This window comes from Barbatula barbatula, assembly GCF_947034865.1.
Source record: "Barbatula barbatula genome assembly, chromosome: 24".
In the NCBI taxonomy this organism is placed as follows: Eukaryota; Metazoa; Chordata; class Actinopteri; order Cypriniformes; family Nemacheilidae; genus Barbatula; species Barbatula barbatula.
Window position 1 is genome coordinate 15,647,997 of NC_136787.1, and position 20,122 is coordinate 15,668,118.

Genomic DNA, 20,122 nt, shown 5'->3' on the forward strand with positions numbered 1-20,122 from the left:
CTTATCCAATTGAAGTCAAACTTATCCTTCGGATATTGAGTTTGTGTATTTTGCAGCAAATGCATTATTTTCCCTATAGAATTCATTCCATCTGTTCTGCTGATGAACTGAGGAATTAAATGGATAATTACTTTTCAGTTTAAGCCATTCTGAAATGTATGTCTTTGGGGGACTGATGATTTCCATACTGTAGAGATCATTTTAATCGAAACACTATAATCGGAAACTATTTTTAGTCGGGATATCTCTTTTACCGCATATAGTTTTGTATAAGAATCAGTATAAACATATTCTGAGTTACAACCAAACCAAGCTGTTAAAAAACCATTATCAGCTTGGTATGATGTTTGTCCCAAGTCTCAGTGACATCACTCAACACATAATGAACATTCCCAACACGGGCTTCGAGTGGGAATCACACAGCGTGACGATCAGAGCATATTTATTAAGGGAATAATAAAAGGAATTTATATTGACTTGGTCTGACAACGGCCACATTAAAAGACCATTTGCCAAAGCAGAAGAAATCTATCGTAAATCCAGAGAGGGACGTGTTAATTAACTCCTGGAGTCTGGCAGTCAGTGGAGGGCACCAGACAGGTGTTAAATCACAGGATTTCTCTAGAACTTGACGGAAACCTGCTGAATGCAAACTGCCTAAACCAAGTGGTCTTAGCTGGACGCCAAGCCTAGTCAATATGGTGTGCACGAGAAATCAAATCTTAGAAACAGGCCGAACTCATATTGAGTTAAATAACCCAGCATGCCTCTCCTGTGCATTCATATTGCGCTGTTTATCCAGGACCCCCTGGAGACTCCAGGGATTAAATGCTATTCTTGTGTTTGCACACTGCGTTCTTTCTAGTCTGCCAGACAGATGTTCTTTTAAACCGTTGGAAAGAAGCTAAATCCATATGAACACCATTATCTTTCCAAACAGAAATTGAGGATCATTTAGCAATTGTTTAAGGAATTGAGTCTGGTTACTAAACTTTAAACTGGTTACTAAAAAAATGTTAGAATTAAATGAAGAGAAAATTATTTGACCGTTAATAAATCTTGAAAAAAACTAAAACTTTAAAAATGTCACCTACCAACTTAAAAACATTTGTGCGAAAGCTTCAATAATTTGTTTTAATGAAATGAAACTTAATATTAAATATGTTTTATTCCTGACAAAGTCAATTTGGCTTAACCTGAAAATGAAATATTTCTTACTTGAATCATAAACAAAAATCAGAGTACACTACAATCTTTAAAACTTATCGATGTGTTTTATTTACAATAAAACTTGCATGTATACATATTGCTTTTATATATTCTTGTAACTGCATAAGCCACTGCACAGATAAAAGTATCTTGTCTGCAGGGTATTTCCATAATAAAAGTCATTTAATGCATAGAAAACCAAGAGGACACACATAACATACCACACATACACACCACTCACACACAATATCACAAAGTATTAGACTCTCATTAATAATTTCTTGTACTTTGGCAGAGTTAAAATATATAGGACTAAATTATTGCTACCTTAACTTTAATGTAATTTAAGGCCAAAACATGATGCATCCCTCAATATAATAAAATGTATTAATGCAGCCATTCGGTAAACCAGTGCTAAATTAACTTCTAGAAGATCCCAGAAGAGAAAAACAGAGAACGACAAATGGCCTATTTCACTAATTTAAAATCAATACAGCTTTACACGTTCACTCAAGCAAATTCAAGGCAAAATGTCTCATAAATCAAACAAAATAAACATACATATTAGATAAAGATGATATTTTTCACAATATATTACTTCATTTCTTAGAGGCATTTTAGATGAAGACTGAGGTCTAAATAAATATAAGCTGCAGAAATCACGAATAAACATGTTGTTTCATGAAGACTAGCAGACAAATGCTCATTGTGAGTTATCAACAGACCAAAGTGTCAGTACGGGGGTAAATGTAAACACGTTTTCAGTGCATAAAAAAGACCTACGCTGCGCTTTCCGAAGCTCGGGCATCACCATCGCCATCTTTAAGAAGCGTCTTCTCAGTCTGTGTTGCGTCTTCGTCCAATCCAGCATCGGCTTCTTCTAGCAATGTGTGTGATCTATATAAAAAGGGGCTGGAAAAGAAATAATGTTTTTAGAAACTATGATTCAGTTAAGAGAAGGATAAAACATGACCTTGAAAGGTCAAACTAGCACAATGCCATGCACAGATCGAAAAGATGGCAAAGGTCATGAGTGTAAGTCCTTCACTAGTCACAAATGCACAAACATTCAAACCACTTTCACTAAAACTCACTAAGCAGTTGTGTGTTAGTATGTGGGCACCCAGTTAAATCTATCTGCATGGTCAATTTGGGGGTCATTCGATTTTCCCTTGACCTCATGTTCGGAGTCTGGAGGTAGAACACAACATGCATTTTCAGAAATGCTTCAGCAAACTTCATTCTGGTTTTTCCGAAGTAACATGCTTAAAAAACCACTCCTACCATCTTCACCTCAATCACTGTCAGGCTTGTAGAGATACTTCATCACCAAACTGTCCACCTTTTTCTTTTGTTTCTTCATCTCTTTTTTGCTCTGTGGCCGTTCTTCCGCGCTGTCCGGATCTCCATCTGAAGCCTTCTGTGCTGGCGTCCTCTTCACGCTATTCGAGCTACGATACGAGACGGTTGACGCAGAGCTTGAAGACGAATCCGACTCGGACGATCGTGACTCTCTCTTCTTTGAGCTTTTGGACCTTTTCTGCTTGGAGCGTCGCCGAGAACGACCCTCAGAAGAAGAGCTGTCAGACTCTGAGCGTCTGCTCTTCTTGTTCTTGTTCTTGCTGCTCTTTGAGCTAAAGGAGCTGAGCGAGCTGCTGCACCGCCCTGAATCAGAACGTCTTAAGCTGGATCCAGCACGACTCAGATCTTCATCATCCTTGTCCTGCAGTAAACTCTTTTCGTCTTGATCTTCTCCTGCATCGTCTTCTTTCTCATCCGAGTCTTCCAGACTCTGACGTTTGAATTTGATCGGCTTGAAGCTTAAAACTTCGTTGATGGCTTTTTCCAGATCAGGGTCTAGATAGTTGCGATGACTCACAGGTTTAATGTCAGAGGTATCAGGTTTATTCTCAGAGGGATGTAGCTGGGCGGGGGTGGACAGACTTCGGCTGAGCGAGTGTGGACTGTACGCGGCCACGCTCACTGAGTCCACGTCATCATCATCCTCATCATCACAAACTCCAAACTCACTGAGCCGAGTGCTACGCGCCAGAGAGATTCGAGAACTGACGCTGGTGTTCCCAGGACTGCGGCTTCTAGATCGTTGGCTTAAACCTGTACTGTACTCACTCCGGCTGTCGTCCATCCAGGAGGTACTTCGGCGCAAACTGAATCCACTCACACCCGACCGAGCATCCTCATCCAGGTCCAACCCACGACGGATGGAAACCCGGCTTGGGGCCAGTGAGGGCACCGTAGACTCCTTATCAAACTCGGGACTGCTCTTGGTCCAGCGTCGATCCAGGCCTTTCCTGGCCTTGTTGGAGGCCTCAGAGTACGCCTGAGAGATCACAGAACCACGGTCATCGATATCATCGTCAGCTTGCTGTTTTTCGGTGGATTTGCTCCTAGCTTTACGCAGCGATAACCGGTCGGGAACGCCCGACTGATCCCGAAGGGCGCTGAAGAGGGAGTTCTCATCCCCTGCACCTCCATTCCAGTCCTTCTGATGAGAGCGCTTCCTGTAGCTAAGCGAGCTTATCACAGAAACCGAGCGGCTCTCATCTGAATCTTTTTTTAGTTCTTCTTTTCCCCCTTTCCCTTCTTTTATATCTTTTACATCTGCATTAGCAGCGTTGGGGTGTCTGGGGCGGATGTAAAAAAATTGGAAAACGTGACAGAATCGATAACAACCACATAATATAAAAGCATGAGAGCCGTGACAGAGATAGACAGGAATTCAAGAAATGAAAGAGATCGGAGAGGTCATTTAGACAGAAAATCTCCTAATGGCAGCTACATTAAAGCACCATACTAGTGTAATGAATCCAACACTTTAAAAGATTTCTCTGAATCAATCAGTTAAATGGGTGAACAATTTATGATGACAGAAATGCTCAGTTATAAAAAGTATTTAAATCACATGTCATGTCATTTCAAACCTGTATATCTTTCTTCTGCAGAACACAAAAGAAGATATTTTTAAAGAATGATGTTAACCTAACAATGCCCCCCCCATTGACTTCAATTGCATTAAAACATTTCTCAAAATATCTTCTTTTGTGTTCCACAGACAAAATGAAACGACATAAATAAATGATATCATTTAAATTTTTTGGTAAACTATCCCTTTGATATGTATTTATAATAATCACAGAAAGTGCTATACAGCAGATTTCTCAAGCTGTGGAGACTTCAATTGTGAGTCCAACTAAAGAAGCTTCATACTTCATACATACCTTGTCTTCTGGCTGCCCTCGTCCACGACTGTCTTTGTGGGTCCCTTACTCTTGGAGAGCAGTGACTTTATTCCATCTACACGGTCTTCCACTTCTGAGTCCATATCAGAATCATCACCACTGAAAACAACAGAATTTCAATCAGATATAGCAAGAAAATACTATGTTAATTAAGTTATTTTAGTTGGACAAGAACAAGACAACATTTCAGTTAGTTGCTAGTGCCACAAGTGGTTTTCCCTAAAGGTATAGAAGCCCATAGAAACATATATTAAAAGCTAATCTATGTAAATATATCTCAAATAACATAGCCTCCTAAAGCTATTATGTTTAGCGGCACAAACCAAAATATGCTAACAAAACCTCATGACTTAAATAATGAGAGAGCGGTGGATTCAGGTTTAAATGGTTACTTCAGAATTTAAATTCCCCGTGACATACAGATTAAACCCTGAACCTCAACCATTACAAACACACCGCTCACATCAAACACTAATCCACCGTTACAATCTGCTTTGATGATCGCAGATCCCAGTTCATAACAACTTTAGCAAGATGCTCTAGGAATTAAAACTTTACAATTAGATTAACTTTATAAGATTATCTGGAAAAGGATTTTTCAAGATTATCTCAGCCATATTCTACCCCATTTTTAAATTAACTACCATCTAACAAATTACACTCGTATAAGAATATTTATTTAAACCTTCATAATGTATCCAAAATATTATAACATATAATATATTTATAGATACTGTAAGATATACTGTAATATATATTATATAAACCTTTATAGACGTTTGTTTACGATTCCCTGATATTTCTAGATGTTTCATGATCATAGGAACCCTGAATATGATAGATGAAGATATGGTGACACATGCATGATGGTGATGTTAGACAGGCGAATGCTCAAAGGAACAGTTCACCCAAAAATGACAATTCTGTCTTCATTTACTCATCCTCGAGTTGTTCCTAATCTGTATTCATTTTTTGTTCTTTGAAAACAGAGAAAGATATTTGGAGGAATGGTTGTAATCAAACAGTTCTTGGCCGCCATTGACTACCATAGTAGGAACAACTGCTTTATAAATGTCTTTGTTCTGTTGAAGAGTGTAGGAAAGCAAACAGTTCTGGGGCACTTTTGACTACCATCACATTTTCTTACTATGGTAGTCAATGGTAACAAGCATTCTTATCAATATCATTCACTCATCAGAACAAAAATATATCTATATACAGATTTGGAACAACTCGAGCGTTAGTAAATGAAGACAGAACTTTTTTTCTTGGGCAAACTGTTCCTTTAAAGGTAGTTACACTGAATTTTTGGATAAATACTTCAGCTGATTCGATAACAACAAAAACAAAAATAAACAAAAAACTCAAACCAACAACAGGTGATGCACAAAAACCGCTTAATATTCTCACGTTTTGTTCTTTCTTTTCTGATACTTTGTCACCATGTCTTGCAAACTGCCAAGCGATGAAAAGGAGGAAAAAAGAAAAAAGGAGGAGTACATTTTCAATAAACTTAATAAAACTTAGGAGTTTGGCACAGATGAGAAACACAAAAGATAAAGGCAGTGAAGAACTAGCAAATGCAAATAATATAGTGGTCATCTCTATCAGCTCCTGATAAGCTACAGAAAACTGTTGCCATGGCAGCCGCTGCCTCCGCATGCAGAATAAATCCTCATACCTGCTGATGAGATCATCATCGTCATCTGTTTCCATTTCATCTTCCATGGCGGCCTGAAGGTCGCCAATCCGCTTAAAGGCCAACTTCATATCCACCTGAAGGCTTTGATTGGCTGCTTCAAGACTTTCGATATCCATTTGCTGTTTAGGGGTCAACCAATCAAAGGTCAACCAAAAGTAATTTCCGTGTAACTATAGTAACCATTGGTGTAAATGTTATAGTCATTTAATATATAAATAAATACTGCATATGTCCGGTCAGAGGAGTGTGATGTGTAACTCACCAGCTCATGTTTTTTACGGCTGGCTTCTGCTTCCTTTTTGGACAGTTCGGTCATCTCCTCCTTTATGTCTCGGATCTGACGCTGCATGCGCTTGTTCTGCTCTTTCTCCCGGTTCTCGCTGTTAATGCGCTGGTCTCGTTCCTCTGTCATCTTCTCCAGGTTCTCCTTCAGACGAGTAACCAGACTCTGAATAAAGGGGAAAATAAGTTAGATGAGATCAAGAAATGCAACAGTAGAGGGTGCTACGTGTCTCACCTCCAGACGTTTGGTCTGGGTCCTCTCGTATTCGAGTTTGGTCTCCAGCTCACGGATTTTGGCTTCTTGTCGACTAACCAGCGATTTCTCCACCATGGACTGTTCTTGAAAATCAAGCTGTGACTGCAGCGAGTGAAGCTGCAGGTAGAAAACACACAAAAACACGGAGGTCACGCCAGGGTCAAGCTGACAATCTCGGTTTGACCTTTCTCAGCCTTAAAAAAGTATTTTCAGTTAGGATGCTGCTATAGTAGTGTGCTGCCTATGCAGACAGTACAGAACAAGCTAGCTCACTAGGGAACAGCTGTTTAGTGTTTTTTCCATTGGTACCTTGTCCTGGATCTCTTGGTTCTCCTTCATGGCTTCCTCCAGCTGTGTTTGCAGGTCGCTAATTTGTCCCAGATCTCTGGCAGACTACATACACACAGTTACAAACACATAACACAGTCAGATACAGATATAGACAACACCTGCGTGTATGTGGCTGTGTGACGTGGTAACAGGAAGTGAGGTCACCTGTGCAACTACAGCTTTGTGTTTCTTCATCAGTTCGTTCATGTCCTCCTGATCTTCCTCGAAGCGAGACTGCAGGTCATTCTTTTCTCTCTGCATGCGGCTCACCTGCTCCTCCAGCTAAGAAAGAAGAAACATGGATTGAGTCGCAAAGTTTCTAAAAACACAAAGGTTTTTTTTTATCAACAATTGATCATTCTTTTTGCAACTATCAAAATTTTTGTCACCAGGTGGCCACTGGTCAGACAATTCTTTAGACCAGGGGTCTCCAACCTTTCTGTAAGCGAGGGCTACCAAAATATCTAAAATCCTCTAGAGGGTTACTTGTTGATAACATACTTTTAAACTTTAAACATGTGATGCCTTATTTTTAGGCTCACAGAACCAAATTCAGTTTTCTTTCAGATATTTTTGCACTTGAATATATTAAAGCTTAACACTTTCTAATAATAAACTTTCATGATGATTTGGTGTGATACAGAAGTCGGTCACGGCAGATTTAGAAAACCCCAGATTAACACAGAACAAACACGGGTTTAACCCGATAGCCTGCTCGTGTCATGCCTGGTTAGGACATAAAGTAAAACTGATATGATTCAGGGTTTCTTGATCCGGTTTAAGATTCCATCTTCTTGAATATTTGTTCTGATTAATATTTCATCAGCCTGAGAACTACAGCTTCTTCGTCTATTTCTGCTCATCTGTTTGTTCAGCCTGATTCCCTTCAAAAGATGTTTTCATCTCCTAAAAACACTGAACGGCACATCCTCTCCGGTGTACATTTTGCATCCTGTTGTCTATATTGACGGCTGATCAATAGAACACAGCAGACTGTTCAATAACTTGAGGAACTAAATGAAACTTGTCTGCCGTCTAAAAATGTGCTTTATTTCAGGACAGGAAATGTAAAAATCAATTTAGTACTTACTTCTGTATGTTAGTATGTGTGATTATATATTTATTTTTGTGTATAAGACTACATTCTCAGATCTAAAACATTCACCATCCACATCGTCACCTACTTTGTGTATGGGTAAAGTTTGCAGTTTGACTTACAGACATCTTGGCTTTGGTGATGTCATCCATCTGGATGTGAAGGTCTTCGATCTCCAGCTCCATGGACTTGCGTGCTTTAACAGCAGCCGCACAGGCAAACTCGGATTCCTCCAACTGAACCAAAAAAAGATACGTGCATACTCAGACTAAACTGTTTTTAAATTTGACTCCCCTTTCTCTTCCATTGACCCAGCAAGGAGTGTTATAGGTCATTTAAGAAAAGCTTACGAACCCGTGCTGTGATTCTACCTTATTTTTGAGCGTGGAGATCTCTCTTTTGCTGGGTACGTTGCTCTTCATGTGGTCCAGCATGATCTGAGCATCAGCCAGCAGAACCTTTGTGCGCTTCAGATCTTTCCTGAGACGCTTTTCAGTCTCGACATCCTTTTGACCAACCTGCATTTCAGTTCACAAACACACATCAGCATAGAAACACACATTCACAAACACATTCATTAGGATGTCGTGTGTCATATGTTGTTTGGATACAGTAGATGTTTAGAAGTTGCATCATATTGTTTCACACAATAGTATTATTTTTTGTTGTGTGTGTAATGTGCATTCTACACTGGTGCATTGTGTTGTACAGTGGTTGTGTGCTGTCTATATTTATATTTTGTTGCGTGTGTATATCGTGCATTGTATAACTGTGCTCTGTGAAATACAATGTATGTTTGCTGTGAACAGTTAAATTGTGTTTGTTGTTTTATATTCTCCGTGCTAGAGTTGTGTGTTCTGTTTACAATGGCTGTTTGCTGCAAACAGCTATTTATTGATGTGTGCTATATTGTGCATTCCAGAGTTGTGTATTTTCTATGGTGTACATTTTGCTGTGTACAGATATTTTGTTTTGCATGTTATATTATGCCCTCAAGAGTTGTGTATTGTGTTATACAATGTTGAGCTGTGTTGTGTGTTGGGCTGTCTGTTGTATAATGTATTACATTTTGTTGTGCATACAGAGTGTTTGGTAATCTTGAGTTGTGTGGTTTGTGTAGGTGTTGTGTGTGTTAAATAGCACTGTGGAGCATTGTGTTGGTTGTGTTAGTACCTGTTCCTGAGCCGCTATCAGTTTGGACTCTAGTTCTCTCTTTTCTCTCAGAACTCTCTGTTTATCATCATATTCTTCCTCCAATTGCACTTCCATCTGCTTCAGCTGTACACACACACACACATTTCAAAAGAGCCGTTATCAAACAGAGATGTCTGAAATTGTGAGACCCGAGCACAGGGCAGACGTTCACATCTTTATTCACCTTCTTGCTATAGGACAGTCTGATCTCCTCCACCTCTTCATCTTTACAGTCCATCTCCTTAGCATGCGTTTGTCTCAATCGTTCCATCTCCATTTCCAAACGCAGCTTAGCCTGAAACGCACACGGATCATATGATAGGCTGTATCCACTTTTTCAAAATCAGACTGTAAGCCCCTCCCTCTTTACCTGCTCCAGCATCTGAATGGTTCCAGCTTGTTCATCAAGCTCCTCCTCTTGATCTTTGACCTTTGCTTCCAAGTCACGCAGTTGTTTCTTAACCTTTGTGACTGAGGCCTCGTCTTTGGACTCTTGTGAGGAGAGGTCCTGGATCTCCGATTCCAGCTGCTCTACCTTTAGTCTGACCGCACACAACTCGGTGTCCTTATCCTGCACACACATACACATTCAAATCCTTAATACGAAATACTTGTTTAGCAGATGTCCATGAGAGATTCTAACCCACAAACACAAGTCAGAAATAAACACAAACACGCGCACACCTGTAGCTGTTGTCTGACTGTAAACAGCTCGCCGGTCACCATGTCTCTCTCTCTGTTGAGTTTCTCTCGCAGGTTCTTCTCTCTCTGTAGTTCCTCATTACCGTGGTTCTGCTCCACATCAAACCTGCAGGAAAGAAGACAAACAGGTAGTGAGCCTTGTGAACTGCACTATGATGGAAGAAACATGACATGCTGCTCATATGTGACGTAAACTGATATCAGAAGAGAAGTTCAGTCAGTCCGCAGCGGTGCGTGAACTTCCTCTGTCTGTAGAGATCTTGCTTCTGATTGGTGGTTGTCAGGACTTTCAGACCACAAACATTAATCTGTATTGTTAGCTCAACTTCACATGATCAGAGTTTTAATCTTGGTCGCTTTCACTTTTGTGGGAGATGAGGTCACTTATGAGCTCTCGTGCATGTTAAAGACCAGTTAGCTTTGTGTGTATTGTTATTTTATAGTCTTATTGCTTCAGATTTTGCCTGAGCTTAAAAACTACTAAACAGGTAAATAAATAGTCAAAACAACCAAAAAGCAAACAACACTAGCACACGCTAAACAAATGACCAAATTGAAAACAAGCAACAAGAAAAATCAAACACAGAAAATAAATAAAAGTAAACAAAAGCAAACGAAAAACACACAAACTAACCAAACACTAAACAAACAAAGAAACAACACAATAAACAACCAATCAATAAATAAAAAGCACAAACAATCAAACACTAGACAAACAGCACAAACAAAAACACACACTAACCAAAAACCAAAAACTAACAAACAAACAACACAACGAACAACCAATCAGTAAATAAAAAGCACAAACACTAGACAAACAACACACAAACTAATCAAACACTAAACAATAAGCACAAACACTCACACACAAACCAACCAATCACTAAACAAAAAGCCCAAAGAAACAAACAAACAACACATAAAACAACCAAACAATAAACAAACAGCACCAACAATCAACACACAAACCAATCAAAAACTAAACAAACAGCACAAAATATCAAGCAAATAATAGACAGTACAACAAAAAACTAAACAGAAAGCCAAACAAACAACACACAAAATAACCAAACACGAAACAAACGTAAACAGTAATCTGAATAATTGAAATGCAGCAGGTAACTAGACAACAAATCACAGTCGGGTGTGTGTGGTTGGCTCTTACTTTCTCTGTTTTCTCTCTAGTTCATGGTTGCGTCCCTCTTGATTTTCCAGGTGCAGTTTGGTGTCTTGAAGTTCATTTGCCAGCCGCTGGCATTTCTTTTTCAGCTGCTGGACTGATCGCTGAGTCTCCTCCTGATCGGCCTTCAGGTCTGCTAACTACATAAGAGAAAATACATTTTTACAGTTTTACAGGTCAACATCTCAAACATCTGATTCTGGTGAATTTCAAGAGTATGTGTGTGTTCTACTTACTTTTCTCTCTAAGTGTCTCTTGTTCTGTTGTTCGGTCTCCAGCTTGTCATCCACCTCCTGCTGTAGTTTTTTCTTTGTGAATTCTGCGTCTCTGATGGCGCGTTCATATTTCAATCTCCATTCACCTCCTGACAGGCACAAACGTTAATAACAGAAACATGTCTTGTTTCATTGTGTCGAGCAGGTTTCTGAGCAATCACTCACAAATGACTCTGTGACAGCAGCTCAACTATTGGATAAGCTGGTGGTTTTGGATAAAAACATCCAATTCATGAATGTAAATATAAATTAGCCAATACAACTACAAAAATCCTTATTGTACATTCACTACACAAATTCACTCTTATTTTCTTTAATCAAATTTAGATTTTATAGTTTATTTTTTACCAGAATCATCATCGCCGTCGTCCATCTCGCCGTTAAGTTCGGATGATCTGAGAAGTCTGGCCTCCATGATCTCCAACTCCATGGATTCCATCTGTTTCTTCGCAGCGTCAAACTTCACCTACGTTTCATAATGAGATAAAATGAGGCATTTTCAACAAGCAGCCCGGTAACACTGTAACCTCCTGCCAGATGAACATTTCTTCAGGCAAAAGTTGCCGGCTGTCGATAAATTGCTTTTTTTTTACAACTTCCGACAAGTTGAGCTGAGAGTTGATGTACCTGCATTTCCTTCATGTCTTTCTCAAGACGTAATCTCTCACTGGTTTCCGTCTCCAACAGCTGTGATGTTGACTCTGCAGAGTTCCTCTCATCCGACAGCTCTGCTGTCAGCTCTGTTACCTGTTTAAAAATACAAACATTATTTATGCCATCATCCATTGCAAATTACTTCATAACATTGAATTTATTATTTTCATATAAAAATACAGATAAACATTGACTCAAACCTCAAACACTAATTTAAAAAGAAAACTGTATTTTAAGAATATAAAAAGCATTCTCTCTAGAGTACTTAATTCGTTTTGCTATTCATCAATACTCTGTCTGATATATATATATATGATATATATCTATATATCTGATTTTAAAGTGCCATATACGAATAAGGCGGCTATTACGGGGCCTTCCCCTCTTTTTTAAAGCCTCAGCCTCATGTTCTCCCAAATTAGGTTGTCCCGGCCTCAGGGTTTCTTAAAGGAAAGTATTGTCACATTTGGGGAACATTTTTGTCTCTAAAATACAAACTAAATCCAACACAAACGGTTTAATTCACTTCTGCTTCGCTCCCTTTTTCTGTTAAAACATGCTATGCGCAATTCTGAAGTCAAACGTGATTGATCTCTTACTTTACTCTCCAAACGATCTGTGGTCAGTCGCTGCTCATTTCTCTCCTTTTCCACCTTTTCCAGCTTCAATTTCAGATGAATGATCTCCTCCTACGAGTCAATGAGAAACAAGAGTAAGCCGTGCGAAACAAACAATGCCACGTATATTGTAATATTGTGATTTATCTTTTTGCCTCAGCTGAGTTCAGGAACGGGCCAGACAGCCATGCATTTTTTATGAAGCAAAGACTTTGAGCTTAGATAGAGATGTGACGGAGCAGAAATCAAAGGGATGTCTCAGGAATAGAGCTGATGTAATAAGTCTTTATATCATGTCATCTTTGAGGCAAATACACAAACAGACAGAAGAAATCTGACTTTCCTCATCTCCAGCCAGATCTGGTTTGCTGATTTTCCAGCCCGGTCTGGGTGGTTTAAAAAGGGTTTTTTGCACTTTTAGGAGAGCCAGGCTGAGACCAGCAAATCATGGCTGAATTAACTGCATTTCAAATCTGTTTACCGATTCATAAGCTCTACAAGGCTCTGGATAGCGAACAAATGAGGTGACGAAATTAAAACATCTCAAAGGACTCACATCCTTTCCTCGAATCTGTTCTTCTGTGAGCTGAACTTCCACCAAAGGCCGTACGTTGGTGAAGATCTTCCACCAGGGCCAGCCTTTCACACCACGGTTCTTTTTAATGTTCTTCTGGATGCAACGGATGGCCAAGTCCTGGATCTGCTCCAAGAGAGGGAGAGAGGGTTTATATCTGGGGATTTACATTTCAGCATTACATGGTTCAGAACAAACATCAAACAAACAGGCTGATGATACAGATATCCATCTGTGAAGGACATAACAGAAAGTGTGAAACAGCTCGAAACACAAACACAACACAACAGATTTTATGGTTATGGAAAGTAATATTCAAATCTGTGTTTATTAAGAATTGTGTGGAATTAATTAAAAAGCACAACTTCAATATTGCTTTTTTCGTAGACTGAAAAAACATGAATTTTTATATTTAAAACTGATTAAATAGATAATTTACTCACGTTCGAGTCTGTATATATTTCTTTGTTCTGATGAACGCAGAGAAAGATATTTGGAAGAATGCTAGTAACCAAACAGTTCTTGGCAACCACTGACTACCATAGTAGGAAAATAGTCAAAAGTGCCCAAGAACTATTTGCTTTCCTACATTCTCCAAAATATATTCTTTTGTTTTCTGCAGAACAAAGAAATGTTAAAAAATCCGACTATGGTAGTCAATGGTGGCCAAGAACTGTTTGGTTACAAGTATTCTTCCAAATGTATTTCTGTGTTCATCAGATCAAATAATTTTATACAGATTTAGGACAACATAAGGGGGAGTCAATGATGACAGAATTTACATTTTCGGGTGAACTGTTCCTTTAAAATCTGATTTTTGAGGAATGCCTCACATTTCATGCACTTTTGTATCATTCAGGATCTCTCAGCATCATTAAAACATTAACCAAAAAAGACAAATCTCACTGATAGCTGTCAGTGCACACTAACAAATACAAATGAAATGAATTAATTCTTTACCTTTCTTTTTTTAAAGGCCTGTCGGGACAAGAAGCCCCTGCATGCCGCCTGGAACAATGTGATGTTCTGTCTTGTGTGTTCATCTCTCTGAGCTTCAAGTTTAGCCACTGTTCCAGCTCTGAAGAACACCTGACACACAAAAACAACCACATACACGATACTCTTAAAATGGCAAGATGTATAAATAAAACATAGCATCATATTCTCTAAAAGAGGCTGCTTCGTAAATGCAGCTCAAGTTAAAATTGTGGACAAAGACTCAAATTTGTTTCAAAATGATCTTTAAATTATGTTTGTCAGTAAACAGTGACATATCTTATTGTGTATCATTTACCTGACACAGGCTGTATACACAATATGACCAAACTCAGTAAATCAATGACCATTTAATGTGTTTTTGAGCTTATTTTTCATCACGAATAACAGCAGAAGCCAAGCACAATTGACAAGCGATGTCAGCAGAATTGTAAATTGGTGTGTTTTGTAGCCCAAATCCTTTCGTGAAGGGTCCTCGACATTGTAATCCATTTCTGAGCGCGCTTCAGCTGCCGCAAATCCTGAAGCCAATTGCAGCTGCCACAAAATAATTACTAACTATTGCAACTTCTAATACGGTCCAATAAATCCCCATTCTTCTGGGAGTGTGTCAGGCGGGGCTTGTTTACACACGTTTGTGTTTTTTTCTGGAGTCTTCAGCCGTCCGTGATTTTCCAGCTGATGGGATTAAACTGCGGTGTGCCAGCATCTGTTCAGAATGATTAGCAGCGTAGCAGGACGTCATTAAACCAGAAAAAATAGAAGCAAAATATGCGGACAAACAAAACGGCTCACGCTGGGACGAGAGGTTTCTTGCGTCTGGTCAAAAAACAACACTTTGGTGTGCTTTAAATTGCAAGCAACTTGTAGTTTGACAGGCGACAGAGTCAAAGTCATGTAACTAACCTACAGTCAATCCAAAGATTTTTAGATACACTTATAAAAGGTAATGCATTTAATGGTTATAATGAGAATTGTACTGGTTTTCATGAAAACTATAATGGTGTCTTACTAGTATGTGAGGAATTCTATTGGTTGGACGTTATGCAGATAAATCCTATTTGAATAATACCTTATACACACAAAACGCTACAAAAATGGAAAAAGCTAATGGCATTTTAACGGAAACCAGGTCAATTTCTGCGATGCTATAATACAATTTTATTTTATTACAGCACTGTTCTTATGACACAATGAGGGCTTCTCATTAAATGATCAATTTACATAAAATACAACTAATAAACTAAAGACAACTAAAGCTAAAGTAACTTTTGCCTCTATATCGCCATCTGTGTTTGAAACATAAAACTGCTGGCTACTTTAGATGGTTATCCTTTACATCAGAGATGCACCAATACTAGTTTCTCCACCAATACCGATTATTCAGAGTGATATCTGCAGATACCTAAAGATTGAGTGAATATTCTTTACTTTCTGAATGTTATTAATTCATATAATTACTATTAATATTGAACATCATACTGGTGATGTTTCTTAACATTTTCTATAAACAGAGCACAAATTTATCGCATTTTACAATGATACCTGATAGTTTGAAACATTGCTAACAATTATTGGCCGATATATCAGTGCTCTAATTTACATTGGTTGAGGTCAGATGCCAATCTGACAAACCGCCAAAGAATCGCATCGTGCCCAACAGCTCAAATAATAATTTATCATTATAAACCTACTGTTGTGAATCAGCCAAGTGTCTGATATTTTATGGATTTGATCAAAAACAGGATTTTCTTTTAAAACAGGATTTTTAATGCCAAAACTGGGACAATAAAGTAGTAACATCCATTACTAATAAAACTCTGACTTACCTCCATCCCACGAGACGAACAAACTTTAGTGTGTATCTGTGTGCTTACCCTGCTCAGGCCCATGTGATAGCTGCTCTTCTCCAGCTCCAGAGACTCCAAAAGTTCCTCTACTGCCTGTAACAACACACACACCATCACCTCGCACCTGTAGTTCACATTAGTCTACACGACTAAAACACTGCTGACCTCTGTGTAGATCTTCAGAACACACATTGCTGTACAGTCCCCAAACTGTCCGGCCGACCCCTCTCTCACGTAGAGAGGTCTTGAGAACTCGATCTATCTGAAAGGCCCCATCTAGATTACAGCACTAAAGGGAAACTGGCCCCTGACAACTAAAGAGTCATTGTTTGAATCCGTTTGCAAAGAAACCCTCCTCTGAGACGCTGATACTAGAGAAATGGGGTATCTCTCTTTCTCTGTATCTTTCAGTTTTCAGCAAAGGACTTCATGAATGACCACAACATTCATGTCAAACCTATATGACTTTCTTTCTTCGGCAGAACACAAAAGATGATATTTTGAAGAATGCTGGTACAACATTGAACCCTATTGACTTCCATCGAGACATTTCTCAAAAGAGATTTCTGTTTACAGAAAAAGAATCACATACAGGATTTGAAAGACATTGACTGTTTATTTTTTGGCAAACTTTCCCTCTGCAAGTGTGAATTTGGAAGCATATCTGCAGTTTACACACCCAGGACCACATTACAATTTGGTTTTTGTATAAAACACCCCTTTCCCTAAACACAGGGCCAAAATGAGATTAGGAGGCCCCTGGACAGACATGTTTCAAGCTGATAATTGCGGTACGTTTGGGCATTTAGCGAGCACTAAAGCCCAAAGCAATTACTACATTTTTTTCGGTCTGTTCTGTGTGTATTGATTCAAGTCGGAGGCCCAGCTGGGGTTTCTCGATTAACCCATCACAATAACCCAGTCAAACTCACAACACAACAGTGTAAGCATTTATTTTTCTGTCATTCCTAAAGCCACGAATTCATTGCTCACATGCCTCTTTTTCTTATAAACAGCGACTCACTCTTTTCTCGTCCTTCACGATGTAGTTCCTGCCCAGTTTCTTGGTCAGGTGAGGGGCCAACACATCGAAGCGTCGCCGGAACTCTGAGAAGACCATGTGATCGGGGTAACCTGCAAATAGTAGACCATGATTCAGTTCGCTGGCTTCAATTCTCGCTATAAAAACAAAACGAAATCCTGCTGGCTATGTTAAAATTTTGAATAATAGGGTGTCAGTGTTTAGCTGTTATCTCTTCTTGCCTTGTCTATAAATCCTCAAGCTGTCCAGCAGTTTGAAGCCACGAATTTGAGCCCGGAGTAATGCAACATCCAACTGCATGAGTCCAGAGTCACTTTCCCCGGAGGCCTCAGGGGATGCGGCGGTCCGCAGGTCCTCCGCTCGGGGTAAGAGACAATGCACAAAGTGGACCCTGGATCTTCGTACTGTGTCCACCAGTGCATCCTGATCGAAAATGGAAGACATATTGCTTTTATTATTTTGTAACACGTCACAATAGTTATATTTGTTCAAATCAGTAAATGCATTAACTAACATGAACTAACAATGAGCAATATAGTTTTTCAGCATGTATTTATGTTCATGTTAGCTAATGTCAACACAATTATTTATGTTAGTTCGTGGTGCATTAACTAATGTTAATAGTGACAACGTTTGATTTTGTTCATTATTAGTTCTTGGTAGCTGAGTAGTCCTCAAACCGGGGGCCTTAAAATGGATCCGGGGGGGAAACCGATTTTGTGGCATTTTATGAAATATCGAAATGTATCATAGATTTTATGCAATGAAATATCAGAAAAATAAGACCACCAACCAAAAGAATTGATGTTCCAGCATTGTGTAACTGAATGTGTTTTTGGTTTAATTAAAATTCCAAGTTTAAGATTATAAATCTTTATTTTGGCAAAAGCAATGCAACAATGTTCTCACCACTTGAAGTTTAATCTGAAGACAGAGGGATTTCTTCTTGACAGCAGCCATGCCTGTAGTAAACGTCTTCCTCATGCCGGTGGCCCGACGCATGGCAAGCTGAGAGACGCCCTCCAGTCCAGCAATAGAGCCGGTTAAAACCGCTGCGCTGTTGGAGCGGCCCGCAAACATCGCACTGATGCTCTTCCTGTCAAAACCAAAGAACAAACTTCAGTCTGTTTTCTGTTTATTGAATCCTGTAAAGTGCTATGAGGCATATACAAACACAATGCAAAGCTATTATAAGCAGTACTGGTGTAGTGAAGCGCAAAGCATTTTGGGTAAATCTTACTTCTGGGTATTCTGCAGTAGACTGGCCGCATTTTGAGGTGTGGGGTTTAGCTTAACGAGGTTTAGCCAACCACTCGTGTCATATTCTATCCAATCTGTCCCATGGCTGTGGCCTAGCAGGAAGTGATGTGAGTTTTCACTCTTAAGCAGCACTGTGTGTCCTGCGAAGAAACACATCCATTGGTCTAAGGCAGTAATTTACTATGTATTTTAATGCATGAGAGAGAGAGTGAGAAAGAGAGAGACCTTTGCTCTCCCCTTCTGCGGGGCCGTAGTAGCTGAAGAGTCTTTCCAGGAATGTGTCCTCTGATCCTCCCGGCTGCAACACCTCCTCTTCCATCAGCCAGAAGAGACCTCTCGCCTCATCTGTCCGGGATAGGGTGCGTATCTGACCCACACACACAAAAATGACAGCAATACAGTTTCAATCGACTTATTAGCAGATAGACTTTCTCTTGTACACGCAGATTTCCAAGCCTATGGAAGGCCGTCTTACCAGTGCTTGACTAGATGATTGATCAACGACAGCTACCGATCGAGAAAGACTGGGCTCCAGGTCATCCAGTGGGATCTCAATGTTTTCCTAGAGGAGCACAGATCATAGCTTTGACCACGGACAACATCCATGCGTCAGATGAACAAATAACCAGACCCCCACAGTTCCATGGAACCTAAATGTTTATCAGAAGTTTATCATTTAATCATTTACCTCTTTGTAACGCTCCAGCTCTTGTACAAAAGTCCTCTCCTGGAAAAGCATCTGCAGACGTTCCTGTGTGTAGTTATGACAGAGTTCCTCAAACGTGGCTCCGCGCTGGTTCTTCACCTGACGTGGGTTCTGAAATCCGGGGGTGTCCACGATAAGCAGAGAACAGAGAGAATGTTGACTGGACTTCAGCGCTCTGAAGATAAATCAAGAGAGTCAAATGAGCGTTTTGTCTATATCAAACAGACTGTGGTGCACTGTGGTGTCCGCAGATCACTAACCTGTTAATAAGAGACACCAGAAGCGTGAAGACTTCGGAGTATAAACCAGATGCCATCGACTCCAAACATTCGGCTGCAGTCGCTTTAGATGCTGGAATCACACCAAAACACTGCTTTAACAGAAGTATGAAAGCATTTATCACATAATTAAAAATGAAATAAAATCTGGTACCTGAGATATCCATATCGTCTGTACTTGGCCGCACGCTGGAGGAACGGGGAAGGGAGCCCTTGCCCTGCGGTTTAAAGATAGAGGTAGAGAGATCTTCCAGCGAGCAGCCCAGGAGATACGCGGCTTTCTGCGCCCATTCGTGCCGAGCAAACTGCTTGCGTCCCGCTGATGGGGTCAGACAGGAAAAACTGTGTCACCAGAAAACGTACTTGACACACAACTATAGCAAAATACGGCATTTAGTTTACAGCTTTTGAAAACTCTCTGGTTAAATTTCCAGAGAACGAGGAGAAACGTTCATCAAATGGATTGAGGATCAAAGATAACAAACTATGTTATTGGCATTCAACACCAGAAAGTGGAAACACACAGAATCAAGCGGGAAGGCAGATGAAATTATTGTGAATAAATAAAAATATATAAAATAAATATAAATTAATAGAGAGAGAGAGAGAGAGAGAGAGAGAGAGAGAGAGAGAGATTACCTGCGTCTGTCTCTGTGTTA

General features: G+C 39.6%; 1 protein-coding gene across 3 annotated transcripts in view; it reads right to left on the bottom strand.

Annotated features, from left to right (window-relative positions):
• Positions 1–1,257: 1,257 nt before the first annotated feature.
• Positions 1,258–20,122, bottom strand: part of myo18aa (myosin XVIIIAa) — a 37,535-nt gene continuing 18,670 nt past the window's right edge. The window contains exons 11-41 of one of the 3 annotated variants that reach the window (XM_079448013.1): positions 20,103–20,114; positions 19,618–19,782; positions 19,446–19,536; positions 19,168–19,360; positions 18,955–19,041; positions 18,705–18,846; positions 18,460–18,619; positions 18,129–18,315; positions 17,441–17,642; positions 17,202–17,311; positions 16,205–16,270; positions 14,292–14,420; positions 13,314–13,457; positions 12,740–12,829; positions 12,114–12,233; positions 11,835–11,952; positions 11,448–11,575; positions 11,197–11,351; positions 10,014–10,137; positions 9,700–9,900; positions 9,514–9,624; positions 9,309–9,413; positions 8,507–8,653; positions 8,258–8,371; positions 7,205–7,321; positions 7,019–7,102; positions 6,689–6,826; positions 6,434–6,619; positions 6,151–6,290; positions 4,449–4,568; positions 1,258–2,121 (exon numbers count right to left, since the gene is read on the bottom strand). In XM_079448013.1, the coding sequence (XP_079304139.1) occupies positions 1,989–2,121; positions 4,449–4,568; positions 6,151–6,290; positions 6,434–6,619; positions 6,689–6,826; positions 7,019–7,102; positions 7,205–7,321; positions 8,258–8,371; positions 8,507–8,653; positions 9,309–9,413; positions 9,514–9,624; positions 9,700–9,900; positions 10,014–10,137; positions 11,197–11,351; positions 11,448–11,575; positions 11,835–11,952; positions 12,114–12,233; positions 12,740–12,829; positions 13,314–13,457; positions 14,292–14,420; positions 16,205–16,270; positions 17,202–17,311; positions 17,441–17,642; positions 18,129–18,315; positions 18,460–18,619; positions 18,705–18,846; positions 18,955–19,041; positions 19,168–19,360; positions 19,446–19,536; positions 19,618–19,782; positions 20,103–20,114 (4,019 nt within the window). In that variant the 3' untranslated portion in view covers positions 1,258–1,988. Of the gene's footprint in view, positions 2,122–2,425; positions 3,855–4,448; positions 4,569–6,150; positions 6,291–6,433; positions 6,620–6,688; positions 6,827–7,018; positions 7,103–7,204; positions 7,322–8,257; positions 8,372–8,506; positions 8,654–9,308; positions 9,414–9,513; positions 9,625–9,699; positions 9,901–10,013; positions 10,138–11,196; positions 11,352–11,447; positions 11,576–11,834; positions 11,953–12,113; positions 12,234–12,739; positions 12,830–13,313; positions 13,458–14,291; positions 14,421–16,204; positions 16,271–17,201; positions 17,312–17,440; positions 17,643–18,128; positions 18,316–18,459; positions 18,620–18,704; positions 18,847–18,954; positions 19,042–19,167; positions 19,361–19,445; positions 19,537–19,617; positions 19,783–20,102; positions 20,115–20,122 lie in introns of those variants that run through there. The other 2 variants (XM_079448014.1, XM_079448015.1) reach the window with 2 other exon arrangements.